The 22,207-nt window shown below is 38.3% G+C and overlaps 1 protein-coding gene across 1 annotated transcript in view; it reads left to right on the forward strand.

Moving 5' to 3' along the window:
* LOC126154805 (inactive rhomboid protein 1) overlaps window positions 1–22,207 on the forward strand; it is a 378,989-nt gene that overhangs the window by 326,208 nt on the left and 30,574 nt on the right. Inside the window, exon 13 of the mRNA XM_049916186.1 lies at window positions 4,625–4,877. Coding sequence (XP_049772143.1) covers window positions 4,625–4,877 — 253 coding nt within the window. The remainder of the gene's footprint in view (window positions 1–4,624; window positions 4,878–22,207) is intronic.

The raw sequence follows: 22,207 nt of genomic DNA on the forward strand, positions 1-22,207 counted from the left end.
TCTGGTTGGCAACCTCTTAGTAGGAAAGAGCCATACTGTGGCAAAATGATATAAAGGGGGCTGCATTTGTTACTAATAATTTTGTGTATGTATTACTATACCTATGGTATTAAAAATTCATAAATACAGATATTTACTTTTACATTTCATTCATCATCTTTTATTGATAAATGGGGGAAAAAACAGATAACTTAGTTGAGAACTTCAAAATAATAATACATATGCGTCAAATAAAAATTTAATGTGATTTTTGAGGCTTTATTTGATTGACTATTTGTGGAATGTTTGCTTTCATGTTTGTCAGAAGTTCACAGAATGGCATTCAAGTGCTCATCTGTGATATGATAACATTATTTATTTTTTCATAATTGAGAATTGGAAAAGTTTGATCACATAAATAAGTGCTGCAAAAAGTTGTAATTAATTGGTGAGCAAACCTTTTTATTTCTTCAAAATTAGTTGACAAACTGCCATAAAATTTAACAACCTCATTGATCTCATATAAAGAGTCATTAGACTGAAGCTCAGTCATATTCATTTGTAAATTACTCAGTACCACAAGAATAATGGTTTGCAAAAATATTCAGTTTACCAGGAACCTTCTAGAAGTTACAATCTCCCATTGAAATGATTCTGTAGCTGCATTAAAATGAATTTCATATTATCGCTTTTGCCAGTGAAAGTTTATTCCAACTTTCTTGATAGCTTTTTTACAATTTTGGAAATAATGTAGCTTTCTCTCATCATATATATATATATATATATATATATATATATATATATATATATATATATATATATATATATATATATATATATTAATCCAGGAAACCGTTTTTGTGTAAAATGCTTGTTGTTCCTTTGAAATGCCTTCACACATGTGTGAGTATCAGGTATTACTTTTTTTTCTTGAAGCCCCATATTCGACACATTCAACTCATTACCTGTAAAAAATCCAAGATCTCTTAACTGTTGAAGATCTGTAAGTTCTGAAACACAATTGCCTTTTTCTATCATAATTGTTTTATTTCTTTTCTTAGATCAAAATATCTTTTCATTACTGCACCTGCATTTAAGCATCTCACTTCAGAATAATATAGGACATCTCACTGACCTCCTTCCATATCTGACAGAAACTGTTGAAAGTGGCAATGTATCAATCTATTTTTTCAGACAAAGTTTACTGTGGATATTACGATGTCCATTACTTCTTTCCATGTGCAAGAACTTGGCAGCATAATACTTCTTGAAGGACAGTAGGGGGGAAAAATAATGAGATATCGCAATTGATCTCTGTCAGTTTAGTTTTAATTCTACTCACCAGATTCTTGTTCCAGTCATGTGTGTGCCTCCATCAGTTGCAAAGCTTAGCAGTTTTAGCCATGGTAATTACATTGTGTGTTTTAAGTGGTGAAATAAATCTTCCCTTGTATTCACACCTTTGAGACTCCTCGAAAACACTGAAGTTGTGGTCAGTTTCATGAACAAATATTAGTAGCTGCCAAGTATCTGAAACTTCATCACTTTCTTCGATAGCTAAAGAGAACCATTCAAATAATAGCACCTTTTCCTGAAGTTTGGTCATTGCTGTTATTCAGATTTCAACTTTGATGTGAAATTAAAATAATTCTGAATAATAAACCCTTAATTTATAAAACAGTCTCTGGCTGCAAGGAGAAGGCATGCAGCCTGTGGATAGCTGACAGCTGCTCTAAGCCATAACTTAAAACTAACCGTAACAATCATCTGAAGATGGTGTGATGTACAAAGTAATCTCACAGTGTTATATTGAATACCCTTAACGTCATAGTAATGGACTGATTGAATGAGCAGGTATAAGCACTGGTGAGGGCACATCCCAATGTGTCTTCTGAAGTACTTAAATGGGATCACATATTTATGGGAACGGCATCCTACAACCTCCTGTTGACACCATTGGCAGCTCTGTCCCCATTTTGTAGATGATGGTACTTGGCGCTACAGACTTTAGATGTAAATGTTATACTGTAACGTAAATGGTATTACTACAGTACTGTGACCAAATCCATTGCATTTAAGTCTACTTACAGGAAAACTCCCTTGGCTGGGTGTGTGGATAAAACAGAACTCAAAGCTTAAAGTGAATCAAATTCAGAACTTAAGACAAGTGGTTATGATTCTTCTAGGTTCAGCTGATCTATCCCCTTGTGAAATTCATGAAATCCTACATGTTTTTCTTGGCAGCAATTTTTGCTTGCTGCTGAACTGGTCAGGACATCCAATTACTTCACTTTTAATATCCAGTTATGAGATGATGACTCATCCATGCAGATGAGAGAAGTAATATGTGATGATACTTGTTTTTTGAAGAGGGGAGCGAGTACATTAACTATAGTCTTTCTACGATCACTTGTAGCCCATTTCTGAATTATACCATTGCTCCAAATTTCTCTTCTGTCTTATGCTGTCTTGGCAAGAATAACAAAGCACATTCATGAGTATATTTGAATACATTATAATCCAGCTGAAATTATACCATTCCATTTATATCAGAGTGAAATAAATGGTTATATTTACATTAATGTGTATTACATGCAACTTGTTTAACCAGCACCCATAAATTGTTCAAGAAACATTGTTGTATAATAGTGCTGCTATTGGTATGGAAACTGTAGCAGGTACCAGACTAGAAGTAATAGCTTTATTGATCATTGTAATATTTGGTGAAGACACCCTGGTGGTGTGTCCTATGTAAATAGGAAGGCTCCACTGGAAAAATTCTGTAGATTTAAGAAAAAATTTGTGCAAAATGGATGTATGTAATGTATGTCTTGTATTAGACTGATGGTGTTCAATGCTTTGCCACTCTATGCAAAAAATTATAAAAATTTTCCACTGTAGAAAATATTTATATAATTTTGTGAACAGAGCAGTTTTACCACTCTCTTAAACTAAATGTAGATGTATGTTGTTATTTAATACACTAGCTTATCAAAATTATTCAGACACATATTGATGGACATTGATGTGGAGCGTGCCCATCCTTCCACTTTTATGATGGCTTCAGTTCCATTGGGAACACTTTCAGTTAGGTGTCTGAATGTCTGTGGAGAAATGGTAGGCCACTCACCTCCAAGAGCTGAAACTAGAGAAGGATGCTGCGGTCTAGAGTGGAGTCGACATTGTAACTCACCCCAAAGATGTTCCATTGAGTTCAGGTTGGAACTCTGAGCAGGCTAGTCTATTTCAGGAATGTTTTTGTCCACAGACCATTGTCTCATTTGTGCTGCTTTATGATATGGTGCACTGTATTTTTTATACTAAAAATCATTTCTCTGAACCTGTTCTGTACTGCACACAGTACGTAGTGCTACAAAAATTCTCGTATGCTTCTGCATTTAGCAGTGTTCAAATGCAGTAAGTGGGACATATAATTACTCTGAAAACACACTCCCCTATTGCAAAACAATCTCCTCCGTACTTCGCTGTTGCCTCTACACATGATGACAAGTAACGTCCTCTTTTATTCACCAAATCCAAACTCTCTCACTGGGTAGCTGCAGGGTGTAGTGTGATTCATCATTCAGAAACACATGCTTCCAGTCAGCCACTGTCCAATGGTTTCACTCTTTATACCACTTGATGTATTGCTTAGCATTTACTACAGAAATGTGTGGTTTACGAGGAGCACGATCAGTGTATCGTATTCTTTTTAACATCATATGCACAGTCATTGTACTAAATGAACTGTTGATAGCGCTTTGGAACTCACAAACGATTTCATGTGATTTTTCTACATCACACTCTGCAGCACTCAATGGTTCCTGTCTGTCGGTACGTGAAGTGTGCCATGTCTTGGTTTAGCTGTGGTTCTTCCTTAGCGTTTACACTTCACCATCACATCACCAAAAGTCAGCTATGATAGCTTTAGAAGGTCAAAATATCACTAATGGAGTTGATACTTAGGTGGCATGTAGTGATTAGTCCATATTCAAAATCACTGAGGTCTCCTGACCACACATTCTGCTGTTACTGCTTCTCTATTGACAACAAAAACTCTCTGCCTCCTTTTATACTGGCAGGTCTCTCTCTCGTGAAATCTGGTGGTCAATTTTGCACTGTGTAGCGCTTTCAGAAACTTTTCATTGGTGTATTCTAAGCACACATCTTCTGTGTCATAGAAGTAAAAGTGTGACACAAAAATATCTGTATGATCATTATAATTCACATAAGGTTCATAGTGGAAGCCTCAAAATGAGAGCATTTGAATTCACACTGAAAAATATTAACTGAAAATAAAATATTGAAGGTGATCTAACCACTGCTCTGTAAAGAGATCACATAGATTATAGTAAGTTGGGGAATGTGTCAGGTACTTACATCTCTGGTTGTGGAGAGAGATGCAAAGGTGAATGTTAAGGATGATTTGTAGTTCCAGAAATTTTAAGTGACAACAATGTCAATGCAGCCATTGTTTGCTCATCGTTAGCCTGTTTCTACAGAGAAAAAATATTTATACTGGTTTTTCCTTTGTCTCTATCATGGGTAGCATGTAATGTTACACATTTGTTTGAGACTAATGAATATTAGACATATAATTTCTGCAGGTGTAATGTTGTTTTATTTAAATTACTTGCATTTCCAGATTTTGTGAAGCTCCAGCATCCATTGCACCATATGAGTGGCCTGATGACATCACCAAGTGGCCCATCTGCCGGAAAACCAATTCCTTTCCACAACGGTTTCGGTACAAAGACAAAATGGCAGAGCATATGGTTTGTGAAGTTATAGGTCACCCATGCTGTATTGGTATTCATGGGACATGCCGAATAACAACAAAGGAATACTGTGATTTTGTTCGTGGTTATTTCCATGAAGAGGCCTCTCTTTGCTCTCAGGTGAAGAAATGCAATAGTTATTTTTCACTCGTGCACTTCAGTATTTTCTGCTAAATTACTATCATTTTTAAAGGTATTTTTTTGATTTGATGCTACATATTTAAAGTCACAAAAATTGTTATTACGTTTGTACACAATATATATTGTATGTGAAAACTCTCCATCACATTTTTGTGTTCTTACTTACTTCACTACACTGTACATTCTGGCCAGTAAAAAAAAATCTGTAGGTCTGTTGAGAACTGATCACAGCATTGAGCATTCTTATTTGCTTACATTGTGTTTTCATCACCTTTTCTTAGCTTAGTTAATTTTTTATGTATATATGCCACAGTGGTGAGCAAATGAATTATATACAGGACTCACGTGTTCTACTTGTCAGCAAATGGAAAAATTCAGCATAGATCATGGCTTATATTCTCAGATCTTGCGCAGTCTATACATAGGTCATACGCAGTATGCTCTGGACACAAGTTTTCACTTTATTTGATATAGCCCAATCGTTACATTTTGGCACAGGATTCATTCCATTTAAAAAGTCATCCAGATTCTGGACTTTCAATTAGTTACTATGCCAGTGACCATTGTGAGTACCTCATTTTACGTAATACACACCAGGTTTAGGAAACAAGGTGTGGATTGCAAGGATCACTGTCAACCAACTCTGTATGTAATTGCCAATAGGCAGGTCACAGTGCCAGAAATCACTAGCAAGTTCAGTGCTAACCGAAGAAAACATAGTGGGAAATTGTGTGATCAAGTAACATCCCTTCACAATGGAGTGCAGATGCCACTGTCTACATTTGTGAATGCCAATGCACAGGGTGCCTCACAATGAATACTCAAACTATGAGAATAAAGTCACTGGGCAGATGGTAAATCACAGCACATGTTGCTAAATGTCAGTGACGGGATAGAGGTGAATTAGAAAAGTCATGAAGGAATGGAGTCAGCAAGATACATTTGGATCTGGTAGTATCCACATCTGTGGAATGTTCTTGTGAAATGAAATAGATCGTTATCATAAAATCCATTGTTCATCAAAGGTAGCATATGAGGGCTCCTTTGGTCCATTCGGAGGCTTGTGTTTCCAATTGGACAATGAACTACCTCATCCTTCCTGATTTGTGCTGAAGCAGTGAAACATTCCTTACACCATCACTGGATAGGGTGTTGCTTTGTTGGCTTTGCGCAAAATCTCACTCACACTTGTGGCCATAATTGACACACTCTTAGTGACATGTTGCATATGAGACAAATTATGCAATTATGTCATGTCATAACCAAAATTTACTCTGAATCTGAAGGCAGGGTCATCAGTGAAGTACAACACTGAGCCTTAGAGGCACAATTATTGTGAACACCAGTGTACAAGTGGAACAGAACTCCTGTGCAAAGACTACTGATATTTGTACTAACACAGAATATTCCAGAATATGCAAACATAAGAAACATGAGATATTTTGAGAACTTTACAGAACTGATAAATATTAAATAACAAATAGTTGCTGGTGGTTGGGTTTGAACCACCAACCTGCAGTATGCCAGCCAGCAACACCAACTGCTAAGCCACATTCCTTGCAGCACAGTTCACACCAGTGTTTCTTTGAAGACTTACGAGGAAGCATCTATTAATTGACCCGGATCATTTTTCTTCACTACTAAACTATTAAAATATGCCTAAATGAAGATTTCCAGTGTTGTTTGCCCATGAGACTGGACAGAAATTGTCACTACTCTAAAACCTATGATAACCTATGATAACTCATAGTTATCTGACTACATCCACAAAGACAAGAAAAAGTGCACTGCTGAGAGTCGGTACATCACACTTCAGGTTTCCAAGGAAATACAAGTAATTTTTTGCCTTTGATTATATGTAGGTGAAGTCCACCACTTGTATTAAACATCACATTCAGCTGGCTAATGGTTCTATGCTCATGTCCTGTTTCTGCAGAGTACATGCAGGCTCACTAAACCATGACACTCACTAAGAAAACTGGAAAAGCACTATTCAGAATTCTATGGTAATGCACTGACACACACTTTTGAATTTTTGTTTGGCTTTCCATGTTGAAAAAGTATCTTGTGGATCACAAAGGATCACAGCAACTCTGTCTTCAGAAATTTTATGTGAAGAAAAGCTCTTACCCTGAAGGCCCATGACCTGCCTCCTAAATCCATAAGGCCAACTTCTCAATTTTGTGAGCTCCAGTCAGCTGCACAAAATTGTTTTCATTATTTCAGCCAGGCAGCCTCAGGACCAGAATGGAAGAATATCCATCACTCACTTTGTGCTCCTGCCAATAGCACTCTACAGAGTGCTGCTGCCTATAGGGATTTCTCACAAATTAATTTACAAAAGTTGATGGGACATAATTGTCCACATTACAGAATCTCTAGTCCTTGAGCTAGCCTAGTAGCTCTGACTACAATCCAAGTAGATGTTTTGCAGAAAGACTGACCCATAATCTGACCTGTGAAACCAGTCATGTGATTTACAAGCTAAGCTGCAACCACTGTGATGCATTCTATGTAGGCATGACAACCAAGCTGTCTGTCCACATGAATGGCCACTGACAAACTGTGGCTCAAAAACAAGTGGACCACCCTGCTTCTGAACAAGCTGTCAAACATGATATCCCTCATCTCAATGACTGCTTCACAGTCTGTGCCATATGAATCCTTCCCACCAACACCAGCTTTTCTGAATTCTGCAGTTGGGAACTTTCCCTGCAATACATCCTACGTTCCCATAACCATCCTGGTCTCAACTTATGTTAGTCACTGTCCTCACCTATCCAGCCCCCTCCCTGTTCCCATTCCAGCACTACACAGCCATCATTTCACCTCCACACCCAGTCTTTTAATTTCTTTTCATTTCTCTCCTTTCCGCTACTTCCTCCCCTCCCCTCCCCACCTTCTCTCCTGCCCTCCATCTAAACTGCAGCACTTCACTGTCCACCACCCCCAACATACTGTCCCTCCCCCTCGCCACTCCAGCCTCCTCCTTACCCCCACCAGTCACCACTCCTATCATGGACGTGTGTGCAAGTTGTGTTTGCGTGAGCGAGTGTGTGTGTGTGTGTGTGTGTGTGTGTGTGTGTGTGTGTGTGTGTGCGCGCGCGCATAAGTGTATGTATGTCTATTGCTGACAAAGGCCTTAATGGCCGAAAGCTATAATTGTGTGAATCTTTTTGTTGAGCCTATCAGCATCTCTGGTGTGTGGTGAGTGGAAACTTTCCTTCTCTCATATTGTTACATTCCGTCCTGGATTTTCCATTGTTTGACCCATAATCTCCATGATAGACAAGGCCTCCAAACATCAGTTGCTGAAAAGCAGCTCAGGCACCTTAATGCCCCAATGCACATCCAGGAATGATACAGAGAGTGAATAAAAATATGGAAACAGCAAAAATGAAACACATTACAATGCTTAATATGGTGTAGGCAACTCGTTGGCATTCAAAACAGCTTTAATTCATCTCAGAATAGATAAATACAGGTTTCTGTATGGTTCTCAGGGGAATCTAATCTATCCTTCCTGCAGCATAGTGTCAAGTTTAGGTAACACTGATGGATGTGGATAGTGATCATGCACCCTTCTCTCCAAAGTAGGCCACAAAGGCTCAGTAATAGTGAGATCTGGTGACTGTGGTGGCCAGGGGAAATGCAACAATCTATCTTTGTGCTGACAAAACCAATCTTGGATCATGTGAGCCGTGTGAGCACTGCTATCATCTTGGAACACAGCATTGCGTGACAAACATTGTGCCAAGGGATGAGCCTGACCACAGAATGCAACAGAATAAACATGGCCCCATGGAGTACCATGATATGGCTGCCCAAATCATCACCAAACCCACACCATGTTTCACTCATGGACATAAAATTGGGTGAAAATAGGAAAGAGCATGAAAAAAGATTCATCTAATTGAATTAGTTTTTCCATTGCTCCGTAGTTCAGATTTTATGGCTGCAGCACCATGTCAGCTGCAGAAAATTTGTGTCACTGGTGTGGTTTGGCAATTCCAGCTCTCCCAGCAGTTTTGTGCTTATGGAGCTCCATTTGGTACTGACAAGATTCACAAGTGTGACATTCAGTTCTACAGTGACTTTCACGAATGTTGTCCTCTTATTTTTCATCATAATCATCTTCATCTCTGATGATCACTCAACACACACTTTTGTCCATGTTGTAACTTAGCAGATGATGTTTCTCTGGTTTCCCTGTATGCGGTATACATTTTCAATACAGTGGCACTCACCATACAAGCATTAACAATTTGTCCATGTTAGAATTCTCTTAACTCTGACATAATACACTCACAGTTACACAGAATACTGTTCTGATCAAATACAGGAGCACAACCTGCAAGCTTGGCTAGCATCTGCTTTTATGTAGAACCACACGTTTCTTGTAGTGTTTCCATATTTCCAGTACAGTAACCTCCCTAGTACAGGGTCTTAATGTGATAAATTTTAATGAACTGTAGTTGCTGAATTTTCTGTGCAGTGGCAAGATTTGTGTGTGTGTGTGTATGAGTGTGTGTGTAAATCTCTCGATTGTAACTGATGTTTAAATGATTATTGCAGAAAACCTTTGACTGAAAATATATGAGGACAGACAAGCATATACAGGGCTACACTCACAACTCTGGTAAAAACAAGTGATTTGTAAACAATCTCCATTTGAGACTGATTGCACTTCCCTAGTATTCTACCAATAAACCAAGTCTACCACCTGCTTTATCCATGACAGAAACTATGTGATCATTCTATTTCATATCCCTACAAAGTGCTGCACCCAGGTATTTGTATGAGTTGACCAAATCCAACAGGACTCGTTGATATTATAGCCATATGATACTGCATTTTTTCATTTTGTGAAGGTGTACAGTTTTATATTTCTGGACATTTAAAGCATGTTGCCAATCTTTGTACCACTTTGAAATCTTATCAAGATAAGACTGGATATATATGTAACTTCTTTCAGATAGTACCTCTTTATACACTGAAGAGCCAAAGAAACTGCTACACTTGCCTAATATTGTGTAGGGCCCCTGCGAGCATGTAGAAGTGCTGCAACATGACATGGCATGGACTCGACTAATGTCTGATATAGTGCTAGAGGGAACTGACAGCATGAATCCTGCAGGGCTGTCTGTAAATCCGTAAGAGTATGAGGGGGTGGAGATCTGTTCTGAACAGCACATTGCAAGGCATCCCAGATATGCTCAACAATGTTCACGACTGGGGAGTTTGGTGGCCAGCAGAAGTGTTTAAACTCAGAAGAGTATTCCTGGAGCCACTCGTAGCAATTCTGGACATGTGGGGCATCTTATTGTCCTTCTGGAATTGCCCAAGACTGTCAGAATGCACAATGGACATGAATGGATGCAGGTGATCAGACAGGATGCTTACATATGTGTCACCTGTCAGAGTCGTATCTAGACATATCAGGGGCTCCATATCACTCCAACTACAAATGCTGCAAACCATTACAGAGCCTCCACCAGCTTGAACAGTCCCCTGCTGACATGCAGGGGCCATGGATTCATGAGGTTGCCTCCTTACCCATATATGACCATCTGCTCGATACAATTTGAAATGAGACTCGTCCGACCAGGCAACATGTTCCAGTCATCAACAGCCCATTGTCAGTGTTGGCAGGCCCAGGCAAGGTGTAAAGCTTTGTGTCATGCAGTCATCAAGGGTACATGAGTGGGCCTTCTGCTCTGAAAGCTGATATTGATGATGTTTCACTGAATGGTTCACACACTGACACTTGTTGATGGCCCAGCATTGAAATCTGCAGCAATTTGCAGAAGGATTGCACTTCTGTTATGTTGAATGATTACCTTCAGTTGGCATTGGTCCCAGTCTTGCAGGATCTTTTTCTGCCCACAGAGATGTCAGAGATTTAATGTTTTACAAGATTCCTGATATTCATGGTACACTCTTGAACATGGTCGTACGGGAAAATCCCCACTTCATCACTACCTCAGAGATGCTGTGTCACATCGCTCATGCGCCAATGTTGAAACTCATGTAAATCTTGATAACCTGCCACTGTAGCAGCAGTAACTGCTGTAACAACTGCACCAGACACTTATTGCCTTATATAGGCATTGCCGACAGCAGCCCTGTATTTTCCTGTTTTCATATATCTGTATTTGAATATATCTAAAAACAAAGATGATGAGACTTACCAAACAAAAGCGCTGGCAGGTCGATAGACACACAAACAAACACAAACATACACACAAAATTCAAGCTTTCACAACAAACAGTTGCTACATCAGGAAAGAGGGAAGGAGAGGGAAAGACAAAAGGATGTGGGTTTTAAGGGAGAGAGTAAGGAGTCATTCCAATCCCGGGAGCCTCGCACACACACACATATCCATCTGCACATACACAGACACAAGCAGACATGTCTGCTTGTGTCTGTGTATGTGCGGATGGATATGTGTGTGTGTACGAGAGTATATCTGTCCTTTTTTCCCCCTAAGGTAAGTCTTTCCGCTCCCGGGATTGGAATGACTCCTTACTCTCTCCCTTAAAACCCACATCCTTTTGTCTTTCCCTCTCTTTCCCTCTTTCCTGATGAAGCAACTGTTTGTTGCGAAAGCTTGAATTTTGTGTGTATGTTTGTGTTTGTTTGTGTGTCTATCGACCTGCCAGCGCTTTTGTTTGGTAAGTCTCATCATCTTTGTTTTTAGATATATTTTTCCCATGTGGAATGTTTCCCTCTATTATATTCATGTATTTGAATATGCACGCATATACCAGTTTATTTGGCACTTCAGTGTAGATAACTGCATCATCTGCAAAAAGTCTGATGTTATTATTAAAATTGTTTGCAGGGTCTTTTATATGCAACACGAATGGCAAACACACTTCCCTGGAGCACACCTGAAGTTACTTGTACATCTGACAATGACTCTCCATCCAAGCTAACATGCTGCATCCTTCCTACCAAAAAGTCCTCAGTTCAGTCACAAGTTTCACTTGATATTTACAAGCTTCACTTGTTACTCCATATGATCATACTTTTGACAATAATCGTAGTTGTGGTACTGAGTCATATGCTTTTCGGAAATCCAAAAGCACTTCATCTACCTGACTACCTCAATCCAAAGATTTCAGTATGTCAGTGGAGAAAACTGCAAGTTGGTTTCACATGATCGATATTTTTGGGTTCCATGCTGTTTGACATTGAGAAGGTCATTCTGTTCAAGATACCTCATTAAGTTTCAGCTCAGAATATGTTCTAAGATTCTGCAACAAATGAATGTCAAGGATATTGGGCAGTAGTTTTGTGGATCACTTCTACTCCTCTTCTTGTAGATAGGTGTGATCTGTACTTTTTGTGAAGAACTGGGCAAGATTTTTTGTCTCAGGGATCTATAATAGATTATAGCTAGAAGAGGATCTAACTCAGCCGCAAATTCAGTATAGGATCTAACAGGGGTTCCATCGGGCCTTGGACTTTGTTCATTTATAACAGTTTCAGCTGTTTCTCAACACAGCTGATACTAACACTTCCTTCATTCGCTTTTCAGTGGAACAAGGACTCAATTGAGGCAGTGTTCCTTGGTCTTCCTTTCTAAAGGAACATTTAAATAAAGAGTTAAGCATTTCTGATATTGCTTTGCTACTCTCAGTTTCAATTCCTGTTTCATTTGCTAGGGCCTGGAAACCAACTTTGGTGCCACTAACAGCCTCTACATATGACCAGAATTTATTTGGGTTTGTGAAATTTCATCTAACAGTATTCTACTACGGTAGTCATCGAAGGCATCATGCACTGCTTTCTTGACAGCCAAGTGTGTTTCATTCAGCATTTGTCTACCAATGGCCATACCCTTTGTTTTACACCTATTATTCAGTAATCTCCATTTCTTTAGAGGTGACTGTGTATCACGGAGGTTTCCTCCCATTATGAACTGTTCTACTAGGTACATATCTATCCAGTGCATGGTCAACTATTCTTTTAAACTTGAACCATTTTTCCTCTACATGCTCCTGCCCTGAGCTGGAAGTATTGAGTTCTTCATTGATTTATGACACTACTGGTTTTTTATCTAGTTTACTGAACATCTTTGTGCTTGTATTAATTGTCCCTTGTACTTTGTTAATCACTGTTGTCACAATTGTGTCATTGTCGCTGATACCGGTTTCAATCTGGACATCCTCAAAGAAGTCAGATCTATTTGTTGTCATAAGACCCAATATATTTCCGTAATGAGTGGGCTTATGATTACAATATGATTGGGGAACTTACATGCAATTGAGCTGTGGTTTTCTTTAAAGTTTTTGGTTACATAATGAGATGAGTCTGCTGGGATCCAATTACCATTTGATGCCCACTCGTTATTCGATCTCGTCCACACACTCTCACATGCAGCTTCAGTTTCTATCTTGGTGAATTTGAGTTTCTTGTCTACTGCAACAAATACACCACCTCCGTTTACCTATTCTTTTGACATACACTTAAATTTTTCCCAAAAATCTCACTGCTATCAATTTCAGTTTTCAACCAGCTTTCTGCACCTAGTATTATGTGAGCTTCATTGCTTTTTATAAGTGCTTCAAACTGGCACCTTGTGAATGCTTTGGCATTTTATCATTAGGATTTTAATACTCTTACCTGTGGGAGACATTTATTTGGATCTTACTCTGATAGAAATAAATTGTTTATGGCCATATCTGGAGAATAATGTGATTGGAGGAACTGTTTTAAGGCCAAATTATCCTCTTTTTGCCATAGCAATGGTCAGTGTATAAGCAGAGACAATCTTCTGGTACAATATCACTTTTTGTGCATTGACATACAAGGGCTGTTCAAAAAGTAAGGTGACTTTCCAAATTGTACAGACAACGTACATTCGATTATCAATCCTTTTTTTAATTTTTTTATGTTGGTACAAATGTCCTGAACATATACTCACAGTTTCATGTGTAGAGCATACTTAGTTTGTTTATGACAGATAGAAAGTTAGATGTGTTTTAGTGTGCTCAGCAATTTTTGATTATTATAAAAAATAGAGCAAAGAATTTGCATCAAATTTTGTGTGAAAAATGAAATCAACTGCTCTAAAACACTTGAAATGTTGACTGTGGCATACGATGAGTCTGCTCTAAGTAAAAAAAACAATGTTTACAAGTGGTACAAGCTCTTCCAAGAAGGTCGAGAAAATGGCAATGACGAACCTCACTCTGGACACACCATCACATCAACAACAGACGATAACATCAAATCTGTGAAGAAAATTGTTTTGGAAGATTGTTGACTTACTGTAAGGGAAGTTGCTGAGGATGTTGGCACATCAGTCGGCTCATGTCATACAATTTTTTTGGATGTTTTGGGCATGAGATGTGTGTCAGCGAAGTTTGTTCCAAAACTTCTCAATATTGATCAGAAGAATCGTCGCATGAGCATTGCTCAGGAGCTCTTGAATGACATCCGTGATGGTCCTGATTGTCTCAAAAGCATTGTAACTGATCACAGAACAAGGGTTTATGGTTATGATGTCGAAATCAAAGCCGAGTCATCCCAATGGAAGCATCCCGGAGAGCCAAGACTGAAAAAAGCATGTCAAGTTCGATCAAATGTCAAAGTTTTGCTCAGTGTTTTTACCAATTACCGTGGCGTAGTGCATCATGAATTTTTGCCTCAAGGTTGTACAGTCAATAAGGAGTATTACCTTGACGTTATGCATGGTTTGCGAGAAGCAATACGCAAAAAAATCCAGAATTGTGGAAAAACAATTCATGGCTTTCGCATCACGACAATGCACCTATTCATTCATCATTGCTTGTGAGAGATATTTTGGCGAAAAACAACACAACAATCATGCCTCAGCCACCATATTCACCGGATTTGGCCCCCTATGACTTTTTCCTGTTCCCAAAACTGAAGAGACCTATGAAAGGGCAAAGATTTTCCAATGACTGAGGAAGTAAAAACTGCATCACTGGGAGTACTCAAGGCTGTACCAAAAAGGGCTTATGAGTAGTGCTTTGAGGACTGGAAGAAGTGTTGGCACATGTGTATTGTATCTGAGGGGGATTATTTTGTAAGGGATCACATGAATATTAATGAACAAATAAATATTTTTTCACAAAAATATAGTCACCTTTCTTATTGAACACATCCCTTAGGTCTGCTTCAACTTAGTATGCAAACAACCTAATACTCCAAAACTTTAGTGTACCTTGTGAGTTCCACAAACAGCCTCCATCACTTTTCCAGCTTTCAAAATTATTTTCAGTATATTTTGTGCATTTTTGATTTCACAAGTTCTCTATCTTGAATGCAGTTTTGTCTCTGATGTGTAATGATGAATCCTTATTTTATGTAGTCACATAACACAAAACTGGACGCTCTTTTGATTGTGGTATGCTTTCGTTTTATAAATTTAATTTTCTAATTTCCGTCCACTATTTTCAAAAGCCACTAATGATACCATTATATGCTTAGCTCCTTCTCGTGATGAAAATCATTCAGAATATGAGATAAGCATTTGTGTGAAGATACCTACCATCTCCACAGTCCTCTATCAAAATACCAAGAATGTTATCAGCCATTTCATTAGAAGAAACCACAGTTAAGCATTTGGAACATTCCATATGTGCAATGCTCATATGATTATCAGACAGCAGAAAGTCCAAGATGGTATAACAACAATATTATCAAAAGGGTAAATTGCTAATCACAATGGCCATGTATGTGTGAATTGTGCTTTCGTGAATGTGTGTGTTTGTGTGCTTTCTATTTCCAAAAAAGGCCTTTCGGTCAAAAACTTAAATGTTTAGTGGTCTTTTCATTGTGTCTGTCTGCAACTCAACATCTCCTCAAACGTTTCATCACATACATGAAATACATGATACAACATGGTATTCATCTTCAACTATTCCTGTTAAACATGTCAACAAAATTGTATAGCATTTTCAGTAGTAGTCATGCCACTTAACAGAAATTCCTATTTTGTTCATGGAAATTGACCACACTTGTCAATCTACTGAGATGCCTTTAAACTTAAGTGATATGTGACATATAGTCTCATTTAAAAGGCTGAGATTAGTTCTTGCCTGACAAAATTTGTTTCTTCTATAGAATTGTTTAATTAACAGCACACACACACTTTGGAGACGTCTATCAAGTGTAGAAGCCAGTAGCGGAAGAAAAGTTGAAGATGATCAAAGGTTCAGTAGAGCAAGCAATCTATTATAGCAACAGAGGATAATAATAATCATGATGTAATCATCAGGGAAAAGTGAAAGAATTGGCTAAGCTACATCTGGACTGTGGAACTATTTGGTAGAAGACAGTGAAGAAAAGTAATATTTGAAATTAAATAAAATTAATTGAAAATTTAAAAAGTACAAAGAAGCAAATAAGAATAGACAGCAGGACAAACAGTAGATCAGAAGAACAGATTTTGGTTTATTCTGTCAACATAATCTTTCCCCTCCTGTTATCATTTGCTTTTGTATGGCCTTCACAGTGCTGCACTGATTCTCTAGTATGTGCACTAGCCCTTACCCCATTGGCACCTTTGCTTCCATTGCCCATCCTTCCCTGAAGAATGTGAAACCTCTGTTGTCTTCCTCTATGGCATCCTTTCTGTTTTTCTATTTTCTTCAACATATAGTAGTGTTAAAGTTGTGCCTTCATATGAGTGCAAACTATTTAAATATTTTAGTATGCAATTCCACAATTCCGTTTTTCATTTTGTGGGTATTTCTGCTCTCATATTTATTGTAAGTTTTGGACATCACACATTTAAGTGTCGTAAAAATGAATTTAGAATCATTTCATACAATTGGCAGTTAGTGGTAATATCAAATCAAATCACTGAAACTAAGAGGACACACAAAAACCAGTGCGTGGTTAGTTCTATTCATTTCTTCATCCAAAAACATTAATGTTACAGAAACGACAGCTCTCAAGTCTTGAAACTCGTACGTTTGAATAATTATGTGTAAATATTGCACAGAATAAAATACTTAATACACATAGCTATTATTGTTTACTCTCAGCTTAATAATCTATATCTGCATACACATCTATACTCCGCAAACCACTGTGAAATGCATGGTAGAGGGAACGTCCCACTATACCTGTTATTAGTGCTTTTTTCTGATCCATTCATGTATGGAATACGGGATGAATGATTGCTTAAATGCGTCTGTGCATGCTGTAATTAATCTAATCTTGTCCTCATGAAACCTGTGGGAGTGATATATAGGGAGTTGTAGGTATAATCGTAGAGTCATAATTCAAAACCAGTTCTCAAACATTTATTAGTAGACTTTCCTTCAAGAGACTGCCAATTCAGTTCTTTTTCAAAATTTCGTCAACTCTTGCCCGCAGGTCAAACAAACCCTTTACCACTTGTGACTCTGTTCTCCATATACATTCAATATCCTCTGCCAGTCCTATTTCATGTGTATGCCACACACATCAGCAGTATTATAGGATGGGTGATTTGTAAGCAATCTCCTTTGTAGAATGATTTCCCTAGTATTCTACTTATAAACTGAAGTCTGGTATTTGTATGTGTTTACTAACTGCAGCTGTGTCTCACTGATATTATTTCCAAAGGATACTATGGTTTTTTCATTTTATTTTATTTTTTATTTATTTTTTTTTTTTTTTTCATTTTGTGAAGTGCACAATTTTACATTTCTGAATATTTAGAGCAAGTTTCCAATCTCTGCATCACTTTGAAATCTTATCAAGCTCCACCTAAATATTTATGCAGCTTCATTCAAACTGTACTTTGTTGTAGATAATTGCGAAAACCAGTGAAAACCATAAGCACGAACAGCAAGGGACCCAACACACTTTCCTGGAATACACCCGAAGGTACTTCAACATCTGTCGATGACTCTATCCAAGATACCATGCTGCATCCTTACTGCCATGAAATCCTCAATCCAATCACAAAGTTTGCCTTATATCTCATACACTCATACTTTTGATAATAAGTGTAGGTATGACACAGAGTTAAATCCATTTCAAATACTGCGTCTACCTGACTGCCTTCATCCATGGTTCTCAGGATGTCATGTGAAAAAAAGTCCAAGATGGGTTTCATTTTATCAATGTTTTTGAAAATCATGCTGGTTGGCATGGAGAATGTTATTCTGTTTGACATACCTCATTATGTTTGAGCTAAGAATATGTTCTAAGATTCTACAACAAATGTCAAGGATAATGGATGGTAGTTTTATGGCTCACTTCCGCTACCCTTCTTGTAGGCAGGTGTAATCCATGCTTTCTTCCAGCTACTGGGCATGGTCTTTTGTTTGAGGGATGTGTCATAGATTATACATTGGTGTCCAAAATTAAAGCAACAAACAGAAATTTTGCAAGGTTGTGTTTATTTTGCCACGAAATAGTATAAACAGATGATAGTAAAGTAGAAACAATGTAAAGAATACAGATCATAAACAGCTGCAATATGCATAACAGTAGACAAAAATTTTCATTTTTTCCAACTTAATGGATTTGCACACACATTCCGACAGCTGTTTAATGTGCTCAGTAAAGGGTGTGACCACCTCTGGCAACAATTCAGGCTTGTCAACGATGGGGCATGCTGTGAATGAATGATATCATCAATTTCATGTTGAGGCAATAACGCCCATTCTTCCTGGACCACTGCTTGTAAGTCTTGGAGAGTGCTTGGTGGATGCTGAAGTGATGCAGCCCATCTTCTTAGTGCACCCCAGACATGCGCTGTGTGATTCAAATTGTAAGAGCAAGCAGACCATGCCATTCGTACAATATATTCTGTTCCCAAGAAAGTGTCAACCACTCTTGCTCTATGAGGGCGATCATTATCATCCATCTATGCAAAGTCTGGGCCCACAGCACCTCACAACATCCACATATGAGGTCCCAAGTTCTCATCATGATACCTGATAGCAGTTAAACCTTGCCGATTCATCCATACATTTTCATGAAGAGGTGTTCATGTGATCAATATAATCCCTGTCCACAACGTTAGGGATCCTCCTTGATATCAGTCTCTTTCCATAATGCTTGGGTCCCAAAATCATGTTCCATATTCCCTCCAGATGTGAATGCACCGAGAATCACTCTCCAGACCAAATCAAGACTCATCTGTGAAAAGAACTTTTGGCTCACTGTTCGACTGCCGAGGTGGCATGTTGTCCTGTAAAGATGCATCAGAGGTACACACACAACAGGTCTCCAACAACAAAGGCACTCTTCTGGAGCCTTCTGGACAACATTTGTCTTGATACAACATGTCTAGTGTATGCTGCAATGTCAGATGCCAGTTGTTGTCCAGTTCTAATGTGGTACGATCATGCCCTTACATCCAAATCACAGTGATGTCACACTTGGTCGGACCTGACTTAGTCTTTGGAGTACTGTTTTGATCTCTATAAATTGTGACATCCGAGAAACAACAGAATGATTCACATTAAGCTATCAGGCCTCATCAGTTTGCGATGTCCTGCTTCCATTCTTCTCATGGCTCTTCACCACAGAGAGTCTGGTAGGCATCTTCTTTGATCATATTGCACCATCGGTGACTGTATACAGAGTGATTGTGGATGTGAGGCTATCCAACAAACACTACCCCATTTGAAAGATGCCCTGACATCATCATTGATGTGGTTGTCCATTGAACAGAATGCCATTTTCCATGCTGAAGTTCATTGTACAGACATCTGTTGACAGTTTGTATGATTGTACGGTTAATTATACACAAGATGAGCAAATGGTGGTTTGTTACTTTCATTTTGGACGCCAGTGTATTTAACAGTGGGACTCACTTGGCTGCAAGTCGGGAGCTGAATCTGATAGGGATCCCACCGGGTCCTGTGGGTTCGTTGAATTTTGATGTTTTCAGCTGTTTATCAATGCTCTGGGGTTTTCCTGTGTGAAGGAACACTTGAAAACAAGAGTTAAGCTTTCTGCTTTTGCTTTGCTAATCTGAGTTTCAATTCCTTTCTTGTCCATGAGTGACTGGACATTAATTTTATTGTCACTTACGGCTTTTGGATATAACCAGAATTTCTTTGGGCTTTGTGAAAGATCATTCAACAATATTTTGCAACAGCAGTGATATAGACTTCATGTGTTGCTCTCTTGACTGCCAAATGTGTTTCATTCAGCATCTCTCTATCTATAGTCCCATACTTTGTTTTATACCTATTACACACAGGATCTTCAATGATACATTTAAGAAGATTGCATTACTCAGATAGATATGTGCCAAACAGTTACTTAATTGTTTTGAATTAAGACTAATAGCTTTTATTATTCTGAAAAGTCATTTCAGAAACAATAATTGTCATTTAAAGACAAAATTATTACATTAAATGCATCACTACGTTATTTTGTGCAAGTCAGTTTCATGGTTATCAACTATTTTGTGGCACCAAGCAGTCATTAATTAATAAACCTACAGCAATATGGAACAAATGTTTCAATGGGATATTTCAGAGGAGGTTATCATTACTTCATATATGGTAGGAAAAATTAAAGTCAAATGTTTATTTATTATTGCTGAAGAACTGGTATATCTAAACTTTTCCAATATATATATATATATATATATATATATATATATATATAATAGAGGGAAACGTTCCACGTGGGAAAAATATATTTAAAAAGAAAGATGATGAGACTTACCAAACAAAAGCGCTGGCAGGTCGATAGCGCCTTTTGTTTGGTAAGTCTCATCATCTTTCTTTTTATATATATATATATATATATATATATATATATATATATATATATATATATATACTTAAAAACAAAGATGATGTGACTTACCAAATGAAAGTGCTGGCAGGTCGACAGACACACAAATGAACACAAACATACACACAAAATTCAAGCTTTCGCAACAAACTGTTGCCTCATCAGGAAAGAGGGAAGGAGAGGGAAAGACGAAAGGATGTGGGTTTTAAGGGAGAGGGTAAGGAGTCATTCCAGTCCCGGGAGCGGAAAGACTTACCTTAGGGGGAAAAAAGGACGGGTATACACTGGCACACACACACATATCCATCCACACATATACAGACACAAGCAGACAGACTGCTTGTGTCTGTATATGTGTGGATGGATATGTGTGTGTGTGTGCGCGAGTGTATACCCGTCCTTTTTTCCCCCTAAGGTAAGTCTTTCCGCTCCTGGGACTGGAATGACTCCTTACCCTCTCCCTTAAAACCCACATCCTTTCGTCTTTCCCTCTCCTTCCCTCTTTCCTGATGAGGCAACAGTTTGTTGCGAAAGCTTGAATTTTGTGTGTATGTTTGTGTTCGTTTGTGTGTCTGTCGACCTGCCAGCACTTTCATTTGGTAAGACACACAAACGAACACAAACATACACACAAAATTCAAGCTTTCGCAACAAACTGTTGCCTCATCAGGAAAGAGGGAAGGAGAGGGAAAGATGAAAGGATGTGGGTTTTAAGGGAGAGGGTAAGGAGTCATTCCAGTCCCGGGAGCGGAAAGACTTACCTTAGGGGGAAAAAGGGACGGGTATACACTCGCACACACACACATATCCATCCACACATATACAGACACAAGCAGACATATTAAAGACAAAGAGTTATATATATAGTTATAATAGAAGGAAACATTCCACGTAGGAAAAATATACCTAAAAACAAAGATGATGTGACTTACCAAATGAAAGTGCTGGCAGGTCGACAGACACACAAAACGAACACAAACATACACACAAAATTCAAGCTTTCGCAACAAACTGTTGCCTCATCAGGAAAGAGGGAAGGAGAGGGAAAGACGAAAGGATGTGGGTTTTAAGGGAGAGGGTAAGGAGTCATTCCAGTCCCAGGAGCGGAAAGACTTACCTTAGGGGGAAAAAAGGACGGGTATACACTCGCACACACACACATATCCATCCACACATATACAGACACAAGCAGCAAAGATGATTTGACTTACCAAATGAAAGTGCTGGCACGTCGATAGACACACAAACAAACATACACACAAAATTCTAGCTTTCGCAACCAACGGTTGCCTCGTCAGGAAAGAGGGAAGGAGAGGGAAAGACAAAAGGATTTGGGTTTTAAGGGAGAGGGTAAGGAGTCATTCCAATCCCGGGAGCAGAAAGAAATTCTGGTTATATCCAAAAGCCGTAAGTGGCAATAAAATTAATGTCCAGTCACTCATGGACAAGAAAGGAATTGAAACTCAGATTAGCAAAGCAAAAGCAGAAAGCTTAACTCTCTATTTTTTTATATATATATATATATATATATATATATATATATATATATATATATATATATATATATATATAT

Source organism: Schistocerca cancellata, chromosome 2 (assembly GCF_023864275.1).
Source record: "Schistocerca cancellata isolate TAMUIC-IGC-003103 chromosome 2, iqSchCanc2.1, whole genome shotgun sequence".
NCBI classification, from domain to species: Eukaryota; Metazoa; Arthropoda; class Insecta; order Orthoptera; family Acrididae; genus Schistocerca; species Schistocerca cancellata.